Raw genomic sequence first — 26,363 nt, 5'->3', positions numbered from 1 at the left:
AATGTGCCAATGCAGCCGGAGATAAATAGCACAGAGCAGAGGAGATGATCAGATCTCACTCCATATCTTAATGGGATCCTCTCACACGCCATTCCCATTAATGACCAATCCCTCAATTATGTAAATCAGAAAACGGTCACTAACAGTGAGAAGTTGAAGTTGCTCACATAAACACCAAACAGTGTCACATTGCAGAGAGCGCTAATTGGCCACTACTTTGTGTATAATTGCAGCGGCTGGGGTCACGTCCTCGGCTGACCTCTCCTTTAAGTATTGTTTTTCAGCGCACAAACAGTTAATGGAGCAATTAAGATGGCGCTCACAAGCACCACTTGTGGGGACCATTTGGCAAGAAAGAGCCGGGGAGAGGCGGACTGGGATGCCGTAAATCCTGCGTGTGGTACACAAGAGTCTTGGACCAGAGGGAGTGGTGAGTCAAGGTGCACAAAACAACTCACCGGCATCCAACTCTGGTGGGAATGCGATCCGGTGTTCATCACCGAAGCAGTCAGTCTGGTACTCTCCTTGTATTTCATAAGAATACTTAAACAATAACACTGCATCTTGAATGTGCCATTTTTTATTTTTTTTTTGGTTATTCAAATATCACAGTTTTTTATATTCATTGTTGATTTTAACAAAAAACGGCCATTTCTTCAATTATCCTGAACATGTATTAGAAAGTGCCCTAAAACTAAACTTAAAGGAACAGTTCACCTCAAAATAAAAAACTGATATTTTGCCACTTACCTGTAGTGCTATGTATCAATCCAGATTTTTTTTGGTGTGAGTTGTCAAGTGTTGGACATATCAGCTGTAGAGCTGTTTGCCTTCTCTTCAATATAATGGAACTAGATGGCACTCAGCTTGTGTTGCTTCCGAAAAAACCAAAACTTTTGAAAAACTCAGCAGCAATGCCTCTTTCTACTACCCACTCTTCCCTCTACGCAGTGACACAGTTGGCAGGTGTAGTTCGGTACAGAAAAAATAGTTCCTACATGAAACTGCGCAAAACAAGGTCTGTGGATTATCTTGACTAAGCGAGTCATGATTTCTGGAAAGAAAAGTACTTTTCTGGTGCACCAAAAACCAAATGCCATCTAGTTCCGTTATACTGGAGAGAAGGCAGAAATCTCTATGGCCGATATCTCAAACACTCAGCAACTGACACCAAAAAAAAAAAAAAAAGTAAAAAAATTAATAAATAGTGCTGCAGGTAAGAGGAACCATGTATTATTGATTTTCGGATATCTGCTCCTTTAATAATCCTTTTTTGTCTGTTTGTTTTTTATTGTGTTTTGCATTTTCATAACAAATACAATACAAAAAAGAATAATTCTTTTCAGTAGTATTTAAGGCAACATCAACAGCCTCCTATATCAAAGTGGTTGATATAGGAGGATATAGGATGAATGACGATATCAAAAATATATGAAGCAAAAATAGTGACAAAGCCACAGTAACGGTTTTCATTTTCTTTCTTGGACTTTTTCTATGACATGTTCATGCACATTTCCACTGTGTCAAAAAGACCAGCTGTTGTTTAACGTAATGTTTTTCATCCACTTAAAAGTTCAGTGAGCCGCAAATTTGACACATGTAACAGACAGTGAACCCAGGGTTAACACACACCTTATGGAAACAAACTTTTAAAGGATCAATAATATATATATATATATATAATTTTTTTTACTTGCATTTTGCATTTTTCAAACATATCAAATTCAAACTTTTTTCATAACATAATTAAATAGCATAATTTCAGCTAGTTGGCATACATGAAGAGAGAGACGGAAATGTATGTGATGGTACACAGAACAAAACTAACGCATAGACACATATCAGGGCTATGTTACGTTGTCAGCTCCAGAAAATAAATATGCGATTATGTTACATTATATGTAAGGTTATCCACGGAAGATTAGTGTAAATAAATTCATTACACACAACATTTCATGATTTTTCCAAAACATTTAATTACTTTTCACTAATTCTTAGACTCCTCCGGGCCTAGAAAATGTGACTGTGAAATGTTATGACTTTTCTAGGTTTTCCATGACCCTGGAAACCCTGTGAACCTCTACAGGATGCACAGAAGACAAAAAGCCACCAGATCATTGCATCATCGCACCATGAAACAAATGTTAACTCACCAAAAGTTAAGAATTTAACTATATACTGCTGTAAATGTGTCCAAAGGAGATCATGTGAATGCCACCTATTTCAGAGACTTATCCCAGGAGAGTGAAGAGGAGAGAGAAAAAAAGTTTTCATCTCTTTATCTACCCCCTCTACCACAGACTTTGCCCACCCTCTATGACTAAGTTATGCCCTGTCATGTAGTCTGAGGCGTCAGATGCCAAGTAGACCACTGCAGCTTGCAGGTCTGTCACTTGAGCCAGTCTACCAGCAGGGATATCTGACAGCCAGCGCTGCACCAGAGGCCTCAGACTCTCCGAGTGGATGAGAGGGGTGTCAACAATCCCCCTGAAAAGAGAGACAGGGGAAAGGGAAAAAAAAAAGAAAACAATGAAATCAGAAGGCATCACAGCTCAGAGCCAGGAGTGACAGCGTTGTTTCAGAGTCGCCACTTTGGTGACAAAAATAAACCCAATTATCCTTTGAAGAAAGGGCATGGCGTGGCATCTCTGATGATGTTTACTGCGGGACTGCTGGCATGTCTCAGGAAGAGCCCACGGGTGTGAGGGGACGTCTGGCTTAATTTGCTCAAAGCCTTTGGTTAAAGGGATAGTTCAGATTTTTTCAAGTGAGGTTGTATGAGGTACTTATCCATAGACAGTGAATTAAAAACGTTAAATATCAGTCGGCAGGCCCCCAGTTTGGAGAAGCAGGCTGAAATTATGACATGGAAGCTAAACAATGCACTGCTGTGGATGGGGGCCAGCAACAAAACAGATTTTGGATACCTAAAAAAAGTCCCACCTAAAAGAAAAACAGTAAGTGTATGCTATATTAAGACAGGTTTCCACACATTTTCATGAATACAATTTCAAAAATTTCCAGGACTTTTGAAGCACCTTTTTTTTCCCTTTCCCATTGGCTTTTTTTTTAAAACATATTTTGAAAAGAGAGAAATGCAGTGAGAAAATGGAAAAAAATACATGATTTTAACATCACACATTAATGCATGATAGAACCTCATTACATTGACAGCTATGAAAAAAATACGTTTTCCATAATGTCACATTTTGGTGATGGTTATCCACCAAAGATTACTGTGGCAGTTCATTGAAAACAGCAAACATGTTATGACTTTTCCAAAATGTTCAATGTTTGTTTTACAAATTCCATGACTTTTCCAGGCTTGGAAAATGTAATTGTGAAATTTCAGGTTTTCATGACTGTGGGAACCCTGTTAAGAGTATTTTTACTGCTTTACTTTAATGTCACACAGTTTGTTTTTTTGTTTGTTTGTTTGTTTTTTAATGGGAAAATGAAGCCATTATTTTGCTCTCTTCAAAGCCAGACTCCATTGATAATTAACAGGCCTTGCTTAGTTAGATTGTTTGGTTTAATGTGTGACTTACATGTTTAGAAGGGTTAATTTGGATTCACAAAAACTACACAATAACACAAACTAACTAACTGATTAAAGCTGTAGCAGACCAGCAGCTCTCCTGTTCAGAGTGATAAAATGAATGTTTTTCTTAATGAAGTCGGCTTCGATGAAAGCATAGATGGGGAACTGAAGCCATTACTGGCTTCTCTGTTGAAATGGGCTGTCTGATGGAAATGTAAAGCAGTGAAAATACTCATAAAACAGCGTACACTTAAACTGATTTTTTTTTTGTAGGTGGGACTTTTTTTAGGTGGCTGAAATTCATTTTGTTGCTGGCCCCCACTCACATCAGTGCATTTCTTAGTTTCCATGTCAGACTCCAGCCTGCTTCTCCAAACTGGAGGCACATTGACTGACATCAACTGTATGTAAAACACTGACTATGGATAAATACCCCATACAACCCCTTTTCAAAAACATCACAACTATCTCTTGAAGTAAGTGCAACTTCATATTCCTGCCATGATGTCAATATATAGGTGGGTTTATGGGAAACAGGCTGCTGTGGCGTCTAATGGCTAAAAACAGTTTCTCCAAGTTGCACCATAAAAGTATCACAGAACTCATATTTGAATAAATATGTCAACACGGCTGCCCGCGCCTAATACGAGACGACTTCTGACTCCTACACAATTGACGTGACAGTAACTAAAAGCCATGCGACCCGAATCATTGTTCAATGTATCCTGGCGCCATGATATGAAATTCCAACATTTGGCTAAATTAGCACTTCCAAGGAGCGTGTGACACCTTGGTTAACATATTCCACCTCAATTATATTTCTCTTCAGCTGCCCTGTTATCTGGAACCTTTGCTGGCAATCAGAGGTACTGTTTTCCCTCAGCCAATTTTCTAGATAATGCAGCTTATCACCGCTGCGGCTAAAGTTGCCAATGGAATCAGGCTCCAGTCAACCTCGTGAGCGCTAATTGTGTCCCTTTTTTATGCATATTTACCGACTGTCACTTCAAAGAAATCAGCAGCCCATTGAGACACCCAGTTAGCAAGGAGGGGTAGGGAGAGAGAGAGAGAGAGAAAGAGAAAGAAAGAGAATTGCTTCTTTGCAAATTAAAATTAGCAAACAAGCTGCCGATAAATAAAGCTGAGCGGTGTGTGCGAGTGTGTGTGTGTGTGTGTGTGTGTGTGTGTGTGTGTGTGTGTGTGTGAGGGCTTTGTTCTGGGGCTGTGACTGGGCCTGGCTCGCCTGGTGCCACCGGACGGATTTGCTCAGGGATGGCTGGGGCTAAGGGATGCTCCACTTAACACACACACACCCCACACACAGCTCTTCCTGTGTTTTCCTCTTTTCTTCCCTCCTGCTCAGCTTCACAGACAAATAGATACAAACAAGGCACCATTGTTGCACCGACACTTGGAGTGAGGTTGCAAATTTGATTCCCTAATTGAATAGAACAATTAGAGCAAGTGTTTGGTTGATTCATCCCTCAAGACGTCATCTAATTAAGCACTGATGTATTGTTTGAGGACTTAAATTAGTGCATCATTCTCAAATGGGGCTCTTCATATGAAAGCAAACACACTAATCACCACTTCCTTTTTGCAGGCCGATCCCTCATAACACTCAAAGGTGGACCGGCGTGGTTTTTTTTGGCACAAAACGGAGAGAGGAGGCCAAGAATAGACAGCACTTACGGTGAGATGCAGTTGACACGCACTCCTCTGTCAATCCATTCGGTGCCCAGAGTCTGAGTCAGTTTGACCACTCCAGCCTTGGATGTGTTGTAGGAGAGCTGCTTCTGAGGATGGGGCACTGCAGGGAGAGGATGGGAAAAAAAAAAAAAATCAGTTACCCTACACCAGTGATGCTCAACTTGCTATTCCCGGGGACCACTTTTGCAAAATGACAGAAGGCTTAGGGCTGGTTAAGAAACAAACATTCATTATAATATTAAAATGTAAATTAATTTTTTGTTTTCAACCTTCAGACTTTTGCTGTCCTCACTTATTTATATTTGACAAGAGGCAAATCCAGCAACAGCAGCCCTGTATAGGTCAGGTGTAAGAGGGCTGTTTCTAGGATTTGAGAACATTCCTGGGGCTTAGTCTGAACCTCTTGTTGTGGGTCTGAGGTATTCTCCACAGGCACTTTTTGATTAACAAGCTCTCTTTTTTATTGAAGTTATCTTTACATTAAAAGTCCAACAATGTTTCAAAAAAACTTTGGACTTTATGTAAAACGCAGAGTTTCCCATACATTTATCAATTTTCAAATTCAATAAACTGCTGCAGAGAAAAAAAATCACAAACAATTCTGCCTGTGCTTCGTTTAGGGAGCCGCAAAAACCAATGCAATAATTTACATATCCTTTTTGACATACAGTTGGGGAAATGAGTTAACAAGTCAATTTTTCTGTCATTAAACATATTTCCAATGCATCTGTTTACTTGAAAATTTGGACCAGACATCGGTATTAACTTAATAAAACAGCACTGATAAAGAAATTGTAGCATTTTAGTTCATAAAAACAAATATGCAAAACAAAGTGGAGTAACACATGGAAAAACATTGAACATGCCAATTTAAATTGGTTGCCCCCTCCCTGAGCTACCACCTTATAATGGTGGAGGGTTTGCGTGTCCCAATGATCCTCAGAGTGAGGAGTTTGGTGAGGCCATGGAGAACGACTTCCGGATGGCTTCGAAGAGTTTCTAGTCCACCATCCGGTGTCTCAGGAGGGGGAAGCAGTGCTCTGTCAACACTGTGTATGGTGGGAACGGTGTGCTGCTGACCTTGACTCAGGACGTTGTGGATCAGTGGAAGGAATACTTGGAAGACCTTCTCAATCCCACTGACACGCCTTCCGTTGAGGAAGCAGGGCCTGGGGACTCGGGGTGGGCTCTCCCATCTCTGGGGCTGAGGTTGCCGAGGTGGTCAAAAAGCTCCTCAGTGGCAGGGCCAAGGGGGTGGATGAGATTCGCCCAGAGTTCCTTAAGGCCCTGGATGTTGTGGGGCTGTCATGATTGACACGACTCTGCAACATTGCATGGACATCAGGGGCAGTGCCTCTGGACTAGCAGACCGGGGTTGTGGTCACTCTTTTTAAGATGGGGGACGACGGGGTGTGTTCCAACTATAGGGGGATCACACTCCTCGGCCTCCCTGGTAAGGTCTATTCAGGGGTACTGGAGAGGAGGGTTCATCGGATAGTCAAACCTTGGATTCAGGAGGAGCAATGCGGTTTTCGACCTGGTCATGGAACTGTGGACCAGTTCTGGACCCTTGGCAGGATCCTTGAGGGTGCATGGGAGTTTGCCCTACCAGTCCAAATGTGTTTTGTGGACTTGGAGAAGGCATTCGACTGTGTCCCTTTGGGGAGTCTTGTGGGGGGGTTCGCCGGGAGTATGGGGTATTGGACCCCCTGATACGGGCCGTCTGTTCCCTGTACGACCGGTGTCGGAGCTCGGTCCGCATTACCGGCAGTAAGTTGGACTCGATTCCAGTGAGGGTTGGACTCCACCAGGGCTGCCCTTTGTCACCGATTCTATTCCTAATTTTTATGGACAGAATTTCTAGGCACAGCCAGGGCGTTGAGGGGGTCCGGTTTGGTGACCTCAGGATTTGGTTGCTGCTTTTTGCAGATGATGTGGTCCTGTTGGCTTCATCAGGCCGGGACCTTCCACTCTCACTGGATCGGTTCGCAGCCAAGCGTGAAGCGGCCGGGATGAGAATCAGCACCTCCAAATCCGAGGCCATGGTTCTCAGCCAGAAAAGGGTGGAGTGCCCTCTCCAGATCGGGGATGAGATCCTGCCCCAAGTGTAGGAGTTTAAGTACCTCGGGGTCTTGTTCACGAGTGAGGGAAGGATGGAGCGGGAGAGATTGACAGGCGGATCGACGCAGCGTCTGTAGTAATGCGGACTCTGCACCGATCTGTCGTGGTGAAGAGGGAGCTCAGCCATAAGGCGAAGCTCTCGATTTAATGTCGATCTTTGCTCCTACCCTCACCTATGGTCACGAGCTTTGGGTAGTGACCGAAAGAACAAGATCGCGGGTACAATTGGCCTAAATGAGCTTCCTCCGTAGGGTGGCTGGGCTCTCCCTTAGAGATAGGGTGAGGAGCTCGATCATCTGGGTGGAGCTCGGAGTAGAGCCGCTGCTCCTCCGGGTTGAAAAGAGCCAGATGAGGTGGCTCAGGCATCTAATTAGGATGCCTCCCGGACTCCTCCCTGGTGAGGTGTTCAGGGCACGACCCACCAGTACGAGACCCCGGGGAAGACCCATGACACATTGGAGACACTATTTCTCTCGGCTGGCCTGGGAACGCCTGGGGATGCCCCGGGAAGAGCTGGACGAAGTGGCTGGGGAGAGGGAAGTCTGGGCTTTGCTGCTTAGGCTGCTGCCCCCGCGACCCGACCCCGGATAAGCGGTAGAAAATGGATGGATGGATGGATGGATGGATGGATGGATGGATTTGGAGAAGCCTATTTGTTTTGGCAGCTCCAAGACGTTTCCAGTATGAAGAAACTAATCTCTGAGTGTTCAGACAAGATTTTAGAACATTAATCTCCACAGACAGTCTTTATATCCTGAAGATTGTAAGGGGTGTGTTTGGGAATTTTAATAAAGACATTTCCAAAACTTCAACATTTAGTGTCCTCAAACACTCACTGAGTGTTTTTAAAAGGAAAGCCATGAACATGTCCCTGTCCCACAGATTCATTTATTTGTGGCAGCCTACCACGATTAAAACATCTGTCACCAAAAAAAAAAGTTCTATTTTTGGAGCTGGGCCAAAATATATACCAAAAAATATGTATCTGAGTGCAGAACATACTCCACTCCACAAGTCACACACTGTTGCTGGGGGGGAAAAAACAGACTAATGGAGAGCCTACCTATGCTGTATTTACTGGCCCATAAAAACCTCAGAATTTAGAGAGGGGACACAGAATGATAGAAAGGGACACACAAGTATCTAAAAGAAAAAAAAAGAAAAGTTTACTGCCGTTTTGTCAAAAATGATTTGCAAATCATCGCATTCCATTTTTATTTATGTTTTACAGAGTGTCCAAACTTTCTTAGAATTGGGGTTGTGCAAAAAAACAAAAAATAAAATCAACATTCAACTAAATTTATTTTCATTGTGAATTAGAAAATTGGCAGCAGGCTACACAGCAGCCTATCAGGCTGCAAGTTGTGTATCATTTTATGAAGACAAAATTTACTTCATCATTAATAAAAGTAGGCACTTTCACAACTCTTAGGTGGTCATTTTTATTTTTAGGAGTCATTTCTTTAACTGAGAAAAAAAGAAAGGGCAATAGTTACTTTCTCACAAAAGCTGACAACAAATACATTTTATATTGCAGCTCCTGCGGTTTCTTGTGAACACTACATAAAAGCTCTTCCATTAGCTGCTGGGGGACTCTGAGGATGAAGCCATGTAAAATTAATTGCATATAATGTCCAGTTATGGTCCGTCCTCAGCAACAAAGACAGGGAGCCATTTGTTTGCCTTGACCATCACAGATGCTGCACACTGCATGGGAGAACGGGACAGGGGCTCATTTTCTGCTGGTTGATTAATCATCACAAGGAAGGCTCCAAGTTACATACAACTTTAGTAGTTAACCTCATCACCCGCGGATCTGACTGCCAAATGGCTTCAGTGTGAGACTGGGGATGATAAATACCAGCCAGCTGCAGAGAGGCAGGGACCGGTCCTGGGGAAGAAAAAAACGCTGCAGCATCCCTGCGTACGCTGCTCAGATAAAAGGAGGAAAAATGTGCAGGATAGAGGTAAAAGTTGGGGGAAAGAAAAAAGATGTAAAGGGTGGGACGACGGCGGCAGAATGCATGGTTGAGTGTGGCGAGATAGCGCAGGATGCTGAGGTTGGGCTGGGCTGGATAAGGGGAGGCTAGGACCTCAGAGGAGCAGGCGAGGAGGAGCAGAGCCCAGGGCTTACACGCAGATTGAAGGTGAAATCCGACTTATCAGGACAGGAAACACAGCTCAAAATGCCTAACAGCACTAATCCTCGCTCAAGACCTGATGATACGGCCCCAAAATACCATTCAGAAAATGCCTTCATCCTTTAAATAAACCTGCATTGATGTTTTTCGCCGTCTTAAAGAGCAGTAATCCCCAGAGAAGGGAAAAGGAGGTAGAAGGAGAGCATTCTCTAAAGCCCTCTTTAACATTCACCCTGCTACTTATTGCCCATTTCAAGTAGGAGAAAACATGCTCTTTATCAGGCTGGATTCTTCTGAGTTCAAATGATGCACTCTTTTTTCCCAGAATGGCACCGCTGTTGTTATGTACATCACTGTGCAGCTCTGCAGGTATAAGTGTGAGAGTTGCAAATCCTTCACTTAAGGTCATTGTGCAGCCAAAAAACCTGAGTGCGATCATATCAACTGGGATATTTCCTGTCTGGGTGTCTTTGAGCTGCTGGCTATTATTCCCCCAAAAAAGTGTAGTTGATGGTTAGGAGTGTGTGTTGGGAGGGGGGGTGTTAGCGCACACATTCTATTCAGCAGATGGACAAAAAGCTGTCATTGTGCATTTTAATTGGGCATTTACGGCTGCTTTTTGGGCTTCCACTTGGCTAGAACAGGTCCCATCTGATTACACATTATGACAATATTATAACAGATGTCCAGACCAATAAAGTAAATTCCTGAAGGACTGTACGTAATGTGAGTAATTGATCATTTTTTTTTATGCTGGCCTCTATTTACCAGCATGCTCCTGTTTTACAGATTGCCCCTGCAGTCGGGACTGGGGCCCATATGGCACGCCGCTTTACTGGCGATTTGACTATACTGCTGATGAAGTGTTGCTGTTCCTCTGGAGGAACCTGTTGGAGGAGAAACATTGTACAAAGCTTTTACTAGGCTCGCGCTAAACTCTCAAAGTGTCTTCCGCTGTTCAAACAAGGCTGCTGGCACAGGCTGGGGTTTTGCCGTTGCACAGGAACCCTCCCTTCCCAAGTTGGACCTCAGGTTGCCTTCCACATCCTCCAGACAGCTCCGCAGAGAGGGGATGTTTATTATGATGCAAAACCGCCTCGGCGAGACGCAATCACAACACTTTTTTCCTGCTACTGTATGCAGGGGTGGATGCATCTCTATAGAACTGGGGTAAAAGTTGCAAAGAAGAAAAGCTGGCTAATCCTGTTTTAAAAAGGATAAGTTGTTCATAAACAGGAAAACTGCAGCTGAATTTTCTTAATTTTGCCATCTGACGATAAAAACTCTTTAGTGTGATGTCTACTCCTGCACATAGCTGCACAGCACACATGTATTTAACTCTTCCTTCCACCCCCCTCCTCCTCCTCCTCCTCCTACTCTCGACCCAACTCTCCACGCCAAATGGAGAGATTAAAAGCAGACATGGAAGGGCTCCAGAGAGAAGGTGGGGGAATGGAATCATCACTCACCTATTAGACTGGCCATGGAGGCTGTGTTGATAATCTTGCCGTATCCTTGCTTCAACATCACTCGACCTGCTGCCTAAGGCAAGGATTCAGGGGGAAAAGGCACATTAAACACCTTATTATGGGGCTGATATGCTACCAAAAAACCTGAGCATGGATAACAAAAACATGGAGTTTATCCTCACAGACAGAAATAGTGGTCAAACATCTGGGTGGTACATACACACACAAAATGTTTACATGTAGTATGTACATTTCTGACAGCAACTAGTTAATTTAGAACTAACTGAAGTAAAAGAGACCAAACCACTGAATATGTCATAGGAACAAATATATTTTGTATGAGATGGCAATTCAGGGCCTTTTTTTTGGTTTCCTTTTGTTTGTTTGCTTGTTTTGTAGATTTTTCCCCTCTCTGTCCTTTTATATTGTAAAAATAATCAAAATAAAGTGTTAAAAAAATAAATATGGGTGAATACAGAAAAGATTAAGCTGCTAGGACCAGTAATTAGGTCATACTCTTTTTTTAAAAAAATCAGGTGGTAGGGCATATATTACATAAACACACACATTCACACACACAAAATACACAGATGTCATGTAGATGTGTGACAGCAACTAGTTAATTAGAACTAATGTTAGTCACTACAGAGAAGTTTAGGCTGCTTAGACAATTAATTATGTTGTACTCTGAGACAAATAAATTAATAAAGGAATACATTATCAAAAAACAAACCAGGCATAGACTCTCTTACAAACTGATAACAGGATTACAGAACTTTTTAGAACTGGCGAATATTTAGTAAATAAAGAGAAGATTAAGCTGCAAGGACCAGTAATTAGGTCTTACTCTGATTGATTTTTACAAAATTTGTGTGGTAGGGCATATATAATATAAACATACACACATGTAATATGTGGAAGTCTGAAAATGACTAGATAATTTAGAACTTACTTATGTACCAATAGAGATGCTTATACTGCTTGGACCAGTAATTAGGCTATAGTCTGTTTAATTTATTAACAAAAGTTAGGTGGTAGGTCGTAAATAATATAAACACACACACACACACACACACACACACACAAAAACAATATCTATGTATATATACATTTACATTGTAGATGTGTAATAGCAACCGCATAATTTAGAACTAATTTTAGTAAAAAGCTTAGGCTGCTTGGACCATTAATTACATCATACTCTAACAAAAATGAATACTAAAGTAATAATTATAAAAATCACTTGGTTCTTTAGGTGTAGATTCTCTCATTAACTGATGGCAGAATTACAGAACTTTTTAGAGTTAGTAAATAAATTCTCCATTTTTAATTTATAATGCAGCAAACATTACTTAAGATTATTTCAGAAGGAAATCAGAAATACAGGTTACAGGTTGAACTAAACTACGGCTTTGTATCATTGGCATCTACTGCCAGAATTTAATTATGTATATTTGCTCAAGTACTGTTCTTAAGTACAATTTTGAGGTAGGCTACTTGTACTTCACTTGATTATCTAAATTTTTGCTACTTTATACTTCTACTCCACTTCCTACATTTGGGAAACCAATATTGCACTCTACTCCAATTTTACAATATTAGTTGCATTGCAGATTCAGATTATTAATACAAATATAATTAATAAAAAATGATAATGTATTATATGGATAAAAATAAAAGTGTAATGATTCCCTTGGTGAAATTCATAAGCTATCCAGCGGTATACATAGGAAAAAATGAGACCCAACTTTATGAGCTGCAAAAATTAGTGATGTTCACATATATTTGTTAATAACTGTAATTTAGTAATATAGTCGTCTATAAAGTACTTTGAAATGGGCTATTCTGCATCATGATTACATTTACTTTTTGTTAATTTACTATATTTTAATGATAATATTTTTGTACTCTGAAGATTTTCAATGGAGGACTTTTACTTGCAACAAAGTATGTCTTTACTGTTGTATTGCTACTTGCTAAAGTGATGATCTAAATATGTCCTCCACTCTTTGTTTCTACTGTACAGTGCTGTCCGGTGAAAAACAAATTTCCAAATTTGGTGAACTTTTTGGACAAATCGATAAAATTTTTAAATCAATTGTATTAGAAAAATGAACAGTGTTTTCCTTAAACTATTATTTATTCTATCAAAATTAACCATTGCAACGTTGGTGATATATAAGCATTTAATGTCTCACTCACACCCTTTTTATCATCTCTGCTTCATATGTCTTGTTGTGTTAAATGTGGGACCTTCAGTCTGATTCTGCACAATAATAAAACAAAAATACCCTCATATTCAAGTAATTAATGCACAATTTGAACTACTCACATTGTTTAGTAAAGTGCAACATCAACCATCAGTGCAGATATATATATATATATATATTATATATATATAATTTTTATAGTTTATATAGTTTGGTGTACAATTTGTCTTTGCATTAAAATTTACAGCAGTATGTGACTTAAGTGAAAATCTTTTGACTATTTATTTTGGAGTTAAACTTTTAACATTAATAAAACACTAATTCAATATAATATTTACAATTTAAAGTGTATTTTTGCTCATCTGAAAATTTCACATCACACCAATACATCACATTGTTATACAGCAAAGTGAATGAACTGTGGCGGCAGCAGTCTGACACACACACATACGGCAGGTGATACACACCTGACAGCACATGAAAGTCCCCCTCAGGTTGACGTTAAAGGTTTGATCCCACTCCTCCAGATTGGTGTCTTCACTGGCTGAGTTCATGTTGATACCAGCATTATTACAGGCGATGTGGATCATCCCCCATTTGGAGACGATGCTGTCAATCATCCTCTGGACATCAGCTGATTTGCTGATGTCAGCTGTGATCGAAATAGCATTAATGCCTGTGTCCAAAAAAAAAAAAAAATAAACAAACAAAGCAGGATGACTGTTGGAAGACTTTGTACATATTGAAACAATACACACATTAACAGCTACCTCTGTCTTGGACATTTTAGAAGTTCATTTTACTAATCCTAATGTGGCTCTAGATGTGTAAAAAAGTTTTAAAAATACAATAAAAGAAAGCTTTGCTCTTCTTGATGCCTATTTGATTAGTTTTTTGAGCTGGAGATTTCATTTTTTAGGAAGAGAAAAGAGGGAAAATCACACATCCAGAGGCTCAGAGGAACATGTCTAAGATCACAAAGTGTATCTTATGCTTTAGTCTGCTGCCATCTGCTGGCCAAAAACCAAAACCTGACCACACTGACAATTTATGACATTCGGCACAACTCTAAAGTGGCCAAACCAAGTTTTTATTCACATCATGGCTGTAGGTGTGCTACCAACTCATGCGTCAGTCCTAAGACGTGACATTTGATGAGTCTGTCATTGCAGAAGGAATACTGTCACCAGTTTAACATCAGTATACTGCAAAGACTCTTGCATTTTTTTCATAGTGGTCTCATTTTGACTCAAATGTCTTTAGAAAGGACAGTTTTCTAGTTTCAGATTTAAAAACAAAATCAAAGCTAATTATTAAATGAATACATATAGTATACACTCCTTATTTTGCTAAAATTTCAATTAAATTTAGACGTGTTAGAGACAGAGAGCTGTGTCAGTTTTTCACAAAAGAGGACAGAAATTTACCAGTAATGGAAATTACAGTATACTTAAATAACCATTACAAGATTAACCTTCAATATAAATCTGGTATTTTAGTTTGGGTTTTTTTGTTTTCGTGCTTAGAAGTGATGTCCTCTAAAGAAACAGAAACACACTACTGATGTTGAACTATCCATTTCTCATTTTTTTTCTTATGTATTACCTGAAATGATCCATCAAGAAAATAATCTCTGCATTAATTAAGTTTAGTTGAAATCCAATTAGTTTCTCAATAAGTCAATATGAAGTCATACTAAAACTAGTACAACTCTGTGGAAGTAAACTGAGAATGCTGACCCATCGAACAGCCCAGTGTGCTGGAAGTTTGGGACTGAAGCCAGTTTCAGTTGGCCAATCTGTACAGAATGAGGCATCTGTCGTCAAACACAGAGTTTCTGTTTGATGTAAACTTACCATTTTGCTAATCAAATAAAACTGAGCTCACTGTCATTTTACCAAATATATCTGAAGGCAGAATGAGAGTTTCTCTGCTATAAAGGTACAACAAGTCAATATGTTAAGTGAGTTACTGAGTAATCAGTTACAGGAATAATAGGATTAGGATGGGGATGTGCAGGTTATACCTAAAGGGATAACTTGGACTTTTTGAAGTGGGGTTGTATGAGGTACTCATCCATAGTGTATCACACACAGTGCATAGCACTGAGCACACCTGCAATTTGGTGAAGCAGGCTTGAGTACCTACACAGAAGTTCTGCAATGTGTTGCTGTAGACGGGGGCAGCAGCAAAACGTACTTAGCCACCTAAAAAAAGACCTACCTAAAAATATTCAACTCAGTCTAAGTATTTTAGTGTTTTAACCCTCAGGGCCACTGTCGATTAGGTAAGTATTTCTTTTTTTTTTTTTTAGAAAACAAATATTAGACAATTACAAAAAGAGTGATTATGAATAATAACAACAATAATAATAATAATAATAATAATGATAAACTTTATTTATATAGCACTTTTCTTAAAAGGGCTTAAAGGTGCTTTTCAGAAAAGCAGCAGATAAAAACAAGGCAGCAATAAAACAACAAAAAAATGAAATGCAAACCACATTAACCACATTATATATATATTAACAGTGGGGTGTAAAACTAAAAAGTAGAAAAAGTAGTGTACAAAGGCTGCAGAGGAATGATAAAACCTTGCAACAGCAAAATATTAAATATTCATAAATGCTTTCCTGTAAAAGAAGGTCTTAAGAAGGGATTTAAAAGATGCTAATGATATTGGGAAACAACTATAAAATGCCAATCACTGTGGAGACAAGAGGATATCTTTATGAACTAGATTATACAAAGAAACTTGAGCAGAGGAAGACTAAATGGGCTGATAGAGAAAGATGCGCAGGAATATGAAGGTCTACTGTGGATAAAATACAATATGCTGCTGCCTCCGTCCACAGCAGTACATTACTTATCTTCTGTGTCAGTCTTCCTTCCTGCTTCTTCAAACTGGAGAGTTGTACCTAATACATTCTCACTTCAAAAAACTTGAACTATCCCTTTAAGGCTACATTACCTTTAAGGTGGAGCTCTTTTGCCACCATCTCAGCTTTCTCTTGGTCCAGGTCTACCACAGCCACATTGGCACCAGCCTCACCCAGAGCATGAGCAAATGCTCGGCCTATGCCCTGCCCAGCGCCCGTCACATAGGCCACCTTTCCATCAAGACGCATGCGATCGAGGATGGGGCGCCCCATGACCCCACGGAAAACTTCATCATCTGTTATTTTACTCTATAGAAATCAACAAGATAAGCAAAGAGTAATCATCAGTGAGAATGTATGATAACAGCAACACTGGCATCAAAGTTATCTTAACAGTACCTCCGTTCTTGAGCACTTGGAGGCCACAGGTACCCGCCGAATAATGCTGATGCCATCTCGGACAGGGATGATGACCTTTAAAACAAGAAAGACATTGGGTGCATTCCAAACTGCTTACTTATTTGTTTTTACTTTTAGTAGGTACTACAGCTGCCCATACACAGTATGTACTGTTGCATGCAATATGCACACAATCTTGGCATTCTAATTTTTCATAACACTGCACTTTCTCCCTCTTGCTTAAATATCTTCTACCATGGAGATCAGAAAAAACACCATTCACAGAGCTTGTCAGTGATAGAGATCAACCCGCAGAGCTCTACTGTTGTTACTTGACTTACTTTACTTGTTGCAATGTCTGTAGTTAAAACCGCTTAACCCTTTGAAACCTGGATCAGTTTTCTAAGACAACTTCACAAGTATTTAAACCTTTAAAATCCAAGCAGATTGGTTTCATCTGTTTCGAAAACATGGGGAAAAAGGCGATGGACAATTTGGAGACAAATGCCCCACAAATTGCAAGAAATTAGTGAAAGTTAAAAAGACAGCATACCTAAAATTATGAGTGGAGGATGATAATAAAATTACCCCACAAAAAAGACAAATTTCCCAGAAAACTTCATTTGTATTTATAATAATTTTATATTCAAAATTATGTGACAGGAAAATAAATAAATAAATAAATAAATACTTTTTTTTCAGAACTTTGTTTTGTTAGTTTTTTTGGTTATTGTTTTTTGTTTGTTTGTTTTTGTTTTGTTTTTTTTTGCTTTTTTCAGATTATTTTCTTTTAACTTTTTATGTTTTTCTAATTTTTGGGCCACGTCTTGTTAAGTTGCTCATTGCTGTCTTCTCATGTTTTTATAAGAAATAAAACCAAGTTGGCCAGGTTTCCAAGGGTTCAACTATAAATGCATGCGTTGTGGATTCAACATTTTAGGTTTCCAAAATAAGCCTGGATATGCATTTCTCTACAACTGTTTTTTTTCTTTGTTGGTAGCCTAATCCCTATTATTTTTTTGTACACTTAAACAATTCATAATAATACTATTTGACTCCTCGCCATCAGTCACTTAAATGTGATATCATACATCACACTGTGGCCTCTGACAGCTGATTGACAGCTGTCGATTGTCTGCCAATCAGCTGTCATCTGATTGCATTTCAGCTGATGTGAGGTATGTTCTGGGGTGCAGAGGATTATGGGTAGGAATAATGAGAAAAGCATGCTAGTTCACATACTGCAAAATCCCACCAGATGTAGCAGAACATCCTAGTATTTATTGGCATACTGCATCTGACATACTATGTATTGGGACATACTCAATCTTTTTCTGGCATACTATATAGTATGGCAGTATGGGTATTGGAATGCACAGTTTGTTTAAATAAAAAGGAATACAGAGTATAAAGCTTTGAAACGCACCTGCTCCACGCGTGGATCATCACAGACAAACTGGTTGAATTTTCGGAGCGCCAGTCCGTTGCTATCTGTGGTGTCTTTGAGGTAAACCTTGGCTTTGAACAGCGAGTTATCCACACATATGACCCCACGCAATCTCAGCAGACTGTTGTCCAGAATGAAGTTGTAGTAGTTTATGTAATTGTCCTTGTCAGCATCAATGAAGACCATGTCAAACTGCTCACCTACAGCAGCCAATTCCTGACAGAGACACAGAGTTATTAGAAAACTGGCCATGTGCCCCACAGTCTGTTAACTTATTACCACCATAAAGGGAAGAGTCAGCATTAACCCTAGCCTGCTCTCGTTATTCAAAGCTCCCAAAATGGCACACTGAAACTGCGATTTTAAACATTAGAACGAATAGTGCTAAATAAAAATATTGAAAAATACTTAAGTTTCTAAGGGATTTTTAAAAGATGGTCAAATCTCCCCCTCAATATTTGGCAAATATGCATTTATCCCCTTCAATAAAAACATGAAAATAGTAAAGGACTTTTATTTTGAAATATATACAAATAAATAAAATTAATGGTGAACAGGCACAAACTGAATGCAGAATATCAAGTGTTAAATGCTATAAATTTCCAAGCTGAGGACCCCTAACCCCCTACTTCTTGAGTCTAGTTGGAAGTTTGTGTTGAATTTTAAGAAATTCCCTTCATGAGAATGAAATGGACAGGGGTCACAGTGATTTTGACCTTTAATCTTTAACTCCAGCCATTTCATCTTTTCTAATCAGTTCACCCTTATCTCAGAGTGGATGTTTGTGCCAAATTTGAAGAAATTCCCTAAAGGTGTTCGCATTCATGAGAATAAGACGAATGCAAGGGCACAGTGACTTTTGACCACCAAAATCTAATCAGTTTATCATTAAGTCCAAGTGGATGTTTGTGCCATATTTAAAGAAATCCCCTTCACAAAACAGCGGAGTCACAGTGACCTTGACCTTTAACCAACAAAATATAATCAGTTCATCCTTCTCTCATAGTGGATGTTTGTGCCAAATTTTAGGAAATTCCCTAAAGGTATTCTTGACATATTGCATTCAAGAGAATAAGATGGATGAAAGAGCACGATGACCTGTAATAATCACACTCTAATCAGTTCATTGTTTAGTTCAAGTGGATGTTTGTGCCATATTTGAAAAATAGTTCTCTAACCCTAAAGGTGTTTAAGAGATATCGCAATCAGGAGAATGAGACAAATGCAAGGTCACAGTGACCGTGACCTTTGACCACCAAAATCTAACAAGTCCACTGATGAATCTAAGTGGACATTTGTGCCAAATTTGCCAAAATTCCCTCAAGGCACTCTTGAGATATTGCTTTTACTAGAATGGGATGTTTGGACAACAAACCTGAAAACTTCATGCCTACCTGCAAGGCTATCGCCAGCGTGGACGTATATAAAAGTTGAAAATGAAGGCATACAAGTTAAATTTTTTACTGAAAGATAAATTATGAAAAGTTCTAAAATGACAAGAATTTCTTGTCTTTTCTCTGGTAGCAGAGAACAGAATGACTGTAGTAAACATCAATAGTGAGAAAGACCATTAATGCAGCTGGTTCCAGTGTATCTATACAGCAGAAAATGAATATCGAAACAGTTCAAATACTCAGAATGTATGGATAAATAGATATTTTGGACAACACAACTTACCTTCAGAGTGTCCATGGCAGGCCCAGTCTTGACTGTAATCTTTTTGCCATGTGGAGACTTGTCAAAAAAAGGTTGAGCAAAGTCTTTGAGGTATGGCTCCAGCTCACAGGCAACCAAGCGGCCGTCCTCGGGAAGCCCTTCGGCCATGGACAGCGCACCATAGCCCGTGAACATCCCAATCTCCAGAACTCTCTTAGCGTGACTCATGTGGATCAGCATCTTTAAGGTCTGGCCTGCCAAAAAGACAACTCAAAGCAAGTTATCACAATATGATAGATCAGTAAATATAAAGGTAAAAAGCATGCCAATGTCCAACCTTCAACATGTCCAGTGATGCACTGCTTGGGGAGCCGGAAGATAGTTTTTCCCTCCTTGTGTAATTGATCCCAGTCATAGGAAATGGTTTTTCTACGATTAGTTATAAAAGAAAATATTAACAAATTTACCTCACATGCTTAAACTATGGATTCTTACGTGTAGGAAGTCAAGACATACTTATATAGCTCTGCCAGAGGTTCACTTTCCTGTGTGGTCATTTTCTCCAGGTAGTCGTCCAGGCCGCTGGCTATGTCCAGAGCCTTCTGTAACTGACTCATCAGCTCGGCTGGTAAATTGCCACTTGCTGCAGCTATTTCCTTGGCTTTTGTTAAGACATCCACCAAGAGTTCCACTGGGGTGTCAGGAACTGGGGAAATGACACAGTGAAGTTTAGTTTAGTAATAATCAACTGCTCTTACTCATCCCCTTTTCTGCTCCAGGCAATAGGATGTAGAGCTGTAACTCTATATTATGTTCAGTACTCAGTGATCTGTCAGCTATTGTACAATTATTTAATCAGTTGTTTGATTTATAAAATGTCCATTGGTTTGCTAAAACCCAAATAAGACAAATTGAAATTGCTGGCTTGGTTCAACAGTCCAAAAGTAAGCCAAATTTATGAATTTAACTCCACACAAACAAAGAAAATAACTAAAACCATGATACTGATAGGCTGTAACAAAGTAATGTTGAGCATTTTTTTAAAAATGGCATTAAGTATTTATCTCTCAAAATGCTGTAGATTAATCTGATGAATTGATTGTCAATTGATATATGATTAAACACTGTTGTTGCCCCAAAGGCTGCAGGCATGGAATCATCATAAAGGGGGACCAAATCTGCTGAGAGGTCTTGGGGTCTGCTTGCAGAAAAAAATAAATATTTGAAAACATATTTTGTATTACAGTATTTATCATGAGCAGGTATACAGTATACAAATATGAAATACATGAAAGCTACAACTCTCTTCATCCTTGGTCTTCAACAGGGGACTGGGGCCTCTGGGGCATCCTCAGAGGTACTGCAAGGGTGCCGAAGTATCATTTGGTAATTTCACTTTTTATTTATTTATTTAAATAATTAAATTTGTCTGAAAGGACTATTGAAATAATTTCAAGAAAAAATAAATTGGTTTATTTGGGGGAAATAAAGGCATTTATTTACAGTACACAACTTTGATGAGAAACTGTTACATACTAGACATATTCATCAATTAGCTGTATTATCATCATGAATGAGCCACAGTGAATTATTTTGTAACTTTTCAAACAAGAGACTCAGAAACAATATGTTATATACAGTACATATATATATTTTTTTCCCCAAAATATATGAATATGATTATAAATATAAATCACATCAATATTTGAATTATGTTAATTAATATGATTAATGAATATTTTACCTGCATTACAAGCAATTTCTAATTCAACTTTGCTAAAAAGATGGAAAAATAAAGAGCGGAACATCCGAGAGAGCACATGTCAGAACGAGGAGTGACAGACTGAAATTGAACAATAAAGCCAAAAAAATAAACCCAAATTTGCTTTTCTTATTTACATGTTGAAGAGACTTCATTAAACTAAAATAATGGATCTAAAAACGTTTTTAAGAGGGAGGTGCAAATTTAGATTAACTTAAAAAGTGATTATGAGCTCATACTGACGTCACTAAATCATAATATTTTTCATAATAATGTAAAACAGCATTATATATATTTCTTTAGCATAAAACCATTTTCTGATAAAACGCGAAGGCTTCTGTGCAGACTGCTGACTGACTACTCAACATAACATTACAGTTGGTCTGAGAAACAGATACACACTGGACTCCGGTTTTCGTTACCTAAGTTATGACACGTGTTAAGACCTCATGAAACGAAGCCTGTCTCCGCCACAAAGCACATATTAAGCAGTAATCTTACCGTTTCCACTGAGCATGGTGCGCGTTTTTCGACGTGAGGATTTCAGCAACTGTCAGCTGTGAAGTGGATACAAAGGCGTCGCTGGACTTTCTCTTCGTTCTCGATGCAAATTTTTTAATGGGTGGAGTGACTGCTGGTTTGCACTGCAGGCGTAAACCTTCATTATCCAACTGCAACCAGCACGTGCGCTTTTCGTGTCTGTGAGAGAGTGAGTGACCACAGATTTTCATGGTTTTGGAGTCCGATTGAAATAGAGGATCAGGCAGACATTACAAGAAAAGTGCATGTGTCTTTCTGTTGGTGAAATATTTTACTACTCTGCAGAAACGTGATCATTAAAAATTAAAAGTCACCAAAGCTCACAGTGAAACTTTTTAAGCATAAAACTATGAATGGCTGCATTCCATTCAGGTTTACCAGTTTTAGGCTGTGACTACCCCAGAGTTGGGGCCTGGGGTTGTAAAAGGTTTGGTCCACTGGGCATGTGTGTTAAAATCCATCAGAGCTGATAGAGTCTGGGATGAGAAGGGGTAATCTAGGGGGTGCTAGGTGGGCATTTGGGTTTTGGTTTAGGGTAATCTTTTTATGTATGTTATTTATGTATTTCTATGTGTGGACACCTGGAAGTGACTAATGGGAATCCAATTTCACAAATAAACAATTAAATAAACAAATAAATGGCTGCAGTACAGGTCATAAAGCCTGCCCCCTCCATTTTTAGTGAATGGGCCATGAGCCAAACTAAAAACTCAAAGTACACACCACATACATTGTTCCCCAAAATGTTTTTTTGTCATTTAGGGTAGTTCTCATCACCCTGATGTTTGTTCAAGTGATCGTTTTTCTGATAAATTTGGTTTTAATGATTATTTATTTCAAGTGTAAAAGCATCCTCAGTCAGTTGATCCATCATTATAAAATGCAATGATTAGTGTAACTTTAGTTAGAATCTAGACTATTCATATTGACATTCCTGAAAGGGGGCACAGCCTGATTGGAAATAGACAGTGGTAAAGTAAGGTCACCTTGCTTTCCTTAACAATCTTGCCAAGATTCGCCATACTGGGTCAAAGAGAGCTGTTATTGTCTCTGGCTCCTCTTTTAATCTGTTTTTATATGTAACATTAGATTTAAGGCCACACCATCACTGGTGCAGCAGCTGTTTCCAGCTAAAAACAGTTGTGTTTTTTTGCACTTATCATTCCAGAATCCAGCTCAGACCGTTACCACCTTATGGTCTTTAACTACCTGCACTGAAGGCATGTTATGTCTGGGCTCTAAACTCTGTTGACTTCTTTTCACCCTTCACAGCTCTGGAGATACTTGGGGGAAAGCGTAACTCTGATAGTTACTGTGTCAAAGTTCAGCTGTATGGTTGTTTGTATTTGAATGGGATTGTATAGGCTGCAAGTCTCTCCCTAATCTGTCAAGGTTGGACTTCCACAATAATAAACAATCTTCCATTAGCTTCCGGTGGGAATGCAACGCTGACAAAAAGCCACTGCATGTCATGTAAGAGCGCAAACCTCTGCCAAACTGTCAAATGATAAATTTATAATCTGGCAATGTTGACGAACACTGAAGATAATTCATGATTCACAGTGTCGATGTTATATGACAGTTGTAAGAACCTTTTTTTAAAAAAAAATTTTAATGACAAACCGTGATGTTTTTCTCTGAACCAGACCATGGACTTTTGCTGCAAAGAGGAAGTCAAACCTAAAAACAATGTGTTTTACATATGTTGAAAGTGTATTTTGAAAAGATACTATGCATGGAACTAGCTTTAATTGGCACACTGTCTCTAACAGTTAAAACTAATTTAGGAGGGTCACGGAGCACATCCTATTTTTATGTCTGGGTCTAGCCCCTTCTCATTCCAAACTTTGAAAATATTGCCGCTTTAATAGTGCTTTTAGTATAAGTGTTTGATGTCTGTCCGGCATAATACACTGATGGTCAGTGTCATGTTGAAAAGCTGCTGGTATGTCATATAAGATGCATAAAGGTCCTAATGGAACGGCTGGGGATGGATCCAACAAACCTCGGAAATTCATGCAGGAGTTTGGTGTTCGCTTCCTTTCTGAATTTTATTTTACTTTTTCTTCATCCTACTATGTGCTTCCTTCCCCTATTCCTAACCATGTCCTGGCGTTGGCTGCCATGTGCTTTTGTTGCCTAAACATAGCGACGTGCAGTGTAATCCCATCCAGTGCTTGTGTCGATATACCGATAGCGGCATCCCATCTGTAAAGAGCAGATGCAGAAAAATACTATGCAGACTTGAAAATCCACTGCAAAGTGGCAATATGTGACGATTTGGGATAAGAATGAATGGGTTTGATACACAGGATTTGTTGCTTCAAAAAATTATACACAGTGAGAGAATTATCATGTAAACAATGAAGAATCTGAAAAAAAAACTCAACTTTGCAAATATTTTATAAAGCAAAAAAATAAGATTAAACAAGTTTGTTTGTCCTTAAAAAACCCCATGCTGCATTAAAAACCACTTGAATACAAATATTACTAAAAATAAACCTCCTCGGGGGACTTTTAAACCATGAATGCAATGCAACAAAAAAAAACAATTTCAAGTTAAATTTTTGGGATTTCTGCAGGGGACAGGATTTAATATTGATATGATTTAGTAAACCACAAGATCAGTTTAGGGGAGTGTATGGTTATTTTTGACAACTTTGCAAAGCCCAAACAATCCATTTATTTGTGAGGAATTTATTGTATCCCATAAAATAAACTGTTTATTTATCATTGAGTGAGGGCTTACCCCTAATGACCTCTGCCCTCACACTAAAGTCACTCCTTCAGGCTACTCTCACATTGATCAACCCAGGTCACATGAATGGGTTGCAAAAATGCGCTGAAGTGCTCCATTATCCATAGAATCCTTTTTATGTTCTGAATTTTTGTTTTTTAGGTGATCGCAGCCTGCTAGTCTTCTGCCTATAGTGCACAAATCTTCTCCAAAATATTTTCAAACATTTCTACATCCATATCTGCCACCCTCTAAATTTAACTTGAATCCAGCTATTTTGTGATTGGCTTAAGGGACATTTTCAACCCCACAAAAGAAGGTTTTCACTTCACTGCAGAAGCCTACAGAGAGGTCATGACAGAAAAATAAAATAAAAATAAAAAATAAACACACAACACATAACACAGCCTATTAAGTCTACATAAGTCTATCAACATTATTTGTCTAAGGAAGTATTTATTAATATGTTTTACAACAATGTGGCTACTCTATATTGGGCTATTCATGATTATTTGGTACTTTAACTTTCCAGAGTTGGCAGTTAAAGCAAACAAATCTTTTTACACACTGTTAAATTCTCTATTTTCCTCCAAGCCTTTGGATTTGTAGTACATAACTAGCCAAGCAAGGTAAACTCCAGACGAGCCACCGTCATTAAGGTTTGGCAACATGTATAAGAAAAGGCGCTAGGCCATAGATGTATGACACAAATTTTTAGTTTAATTTATTTAGTCAGTGGTATTTCTAAAAGTGGAAAATGTAAGCATTTATTTATACCTAGAAGAGGAAAAAAAATGAAAATTTTTGATTTCTTTTTTTTGTGTCAAAGCCACTGGAAGCCACTAGAGAGGGGCTTAAGAGCCACATGTGGCTCCACAGCCACAGGCAACCTATATAGAGTTATTCTCCTGTCAAAAATCGACAAGCTTATATTTGATTCAAGAGCACAGTGATTATTTGTTAATACGTTTTGCACAAATCTGTAATGGAAACCCGCCGTACATTGTGATCTGAGGCTAGCAAGACATGAGCTTCTGCAAAATAACAGATCAATTAGAGAAATAAGGAGTGCATGCAGAGGGGCAGAGTGGAGCTTGGAAGTGGGATGAGTTGCATATCTTTTTGTAGCAAAAGAGACTCAAACACCTGAGGGTTTAATCACGGCAAAGCCAAAAGCCAAAAGCCAACGCAGCATCACAGTTTAATAGCATCTGACACACATTATACACACAGGTATGTTACACACCTATGTCTTCCCACACACACACACACACTCAAAAGGGACTTGAGCTGGTTTTCCTGTTGAGCAAAGGTTATCATGAATTCCTACACCACATTACCAAAACCCTAAGCTGACTGTGTCTGAAAAAATAAACCCAGCTAATCCAAGAAAACTCTAAGGCAGCCTGCACCAACCAGTGTTGCAAACTCCTCTCTGAGGAAAGTAGCTGTTGGCTCTCCCAAAAGTAGCTAGAAGTCGCTAGATGACGTAATCAACTAATTTGCATAATATGCCATGCTGAAATGCAAATGCAGACGCAAAATGAATAGAAAAGGCTGACCAGGTAGTTTACAAACTATTTATGTATTTACAAACATTTTTTTGTTGCCATATTTCACTTTTCTTTTTTAGTGACCTAATGAATGTAGACCTACTTGCTGAGTGTGTGAGTGAGACTGACTGAGACAGTTAATTTTCAGGTGTGAAACTATAAAAAGAATGAATATTTAAAGAAAAACATATCTACAAAT

General features: G+C 39.0%; 1 protein-coding gene across 1 annotated transcript; it reads right to left on the bottom strand.

Moving 5' to 3' along the window:
• Positions 1 to 2,017: 2,017 nt before the first annotated feature.
• On the bottom strand, positions 2,018 to 22,310 carry zgc:113054 (uncharacterized protein LOC541322 homolog). Its single transcript, XM_042506503.1, has 12 exons — positions 22,253 to 22,310; positions 21,836 to 22,033; positions 20,089 to 20,278; positions 19,910 to 20,001; positions 19,594 to 19,826; positions 17,896 to 18,132; positions 16,470 to 16,544; positions 16,163 to 16,379; positions 13,660 to 13,868; positions 10,983 to 11,055; positions 5,234 to 5,351; positions 2,018 to 2,487 (listed from the first exon to the last, which is right to left on the bottom strand). The coding sequence occupies exons 2-12, from the start codon at positions 21,849 to 21,851 to the stop codon at positions 2,292 to 2,294; spliced, it is 1,656 nt and encodes a 551-aa protein (XP_042362437.1). The 5' UTR covers positions 21,852 to 22,033; positions 22,253 to 22,310; the 3' UTR covers positions 2,018 to 2,291.
• Between the last annotated feature and the right edge of the window lie 4,053 nt (positions 22,311 to 26,363).

Source organism: Plectropomus leopardus, chromosome 2 (assembly GCF_008729295.1).
Source record: "Plectropomus leopardus isolate mb chromosome 2, YSFRI_Pleo_2.0, whole genome shotgun sequence".
Lineage (NCBI taxonomy): Eukaryota > Metazoa > Chordata > Actinopteri > Perciformes > Serranidae > Plectropomus > Plectropomus leopardus.
This window is presented reverse-complemented; position numbering and strand designations above follow the sequence as displayed.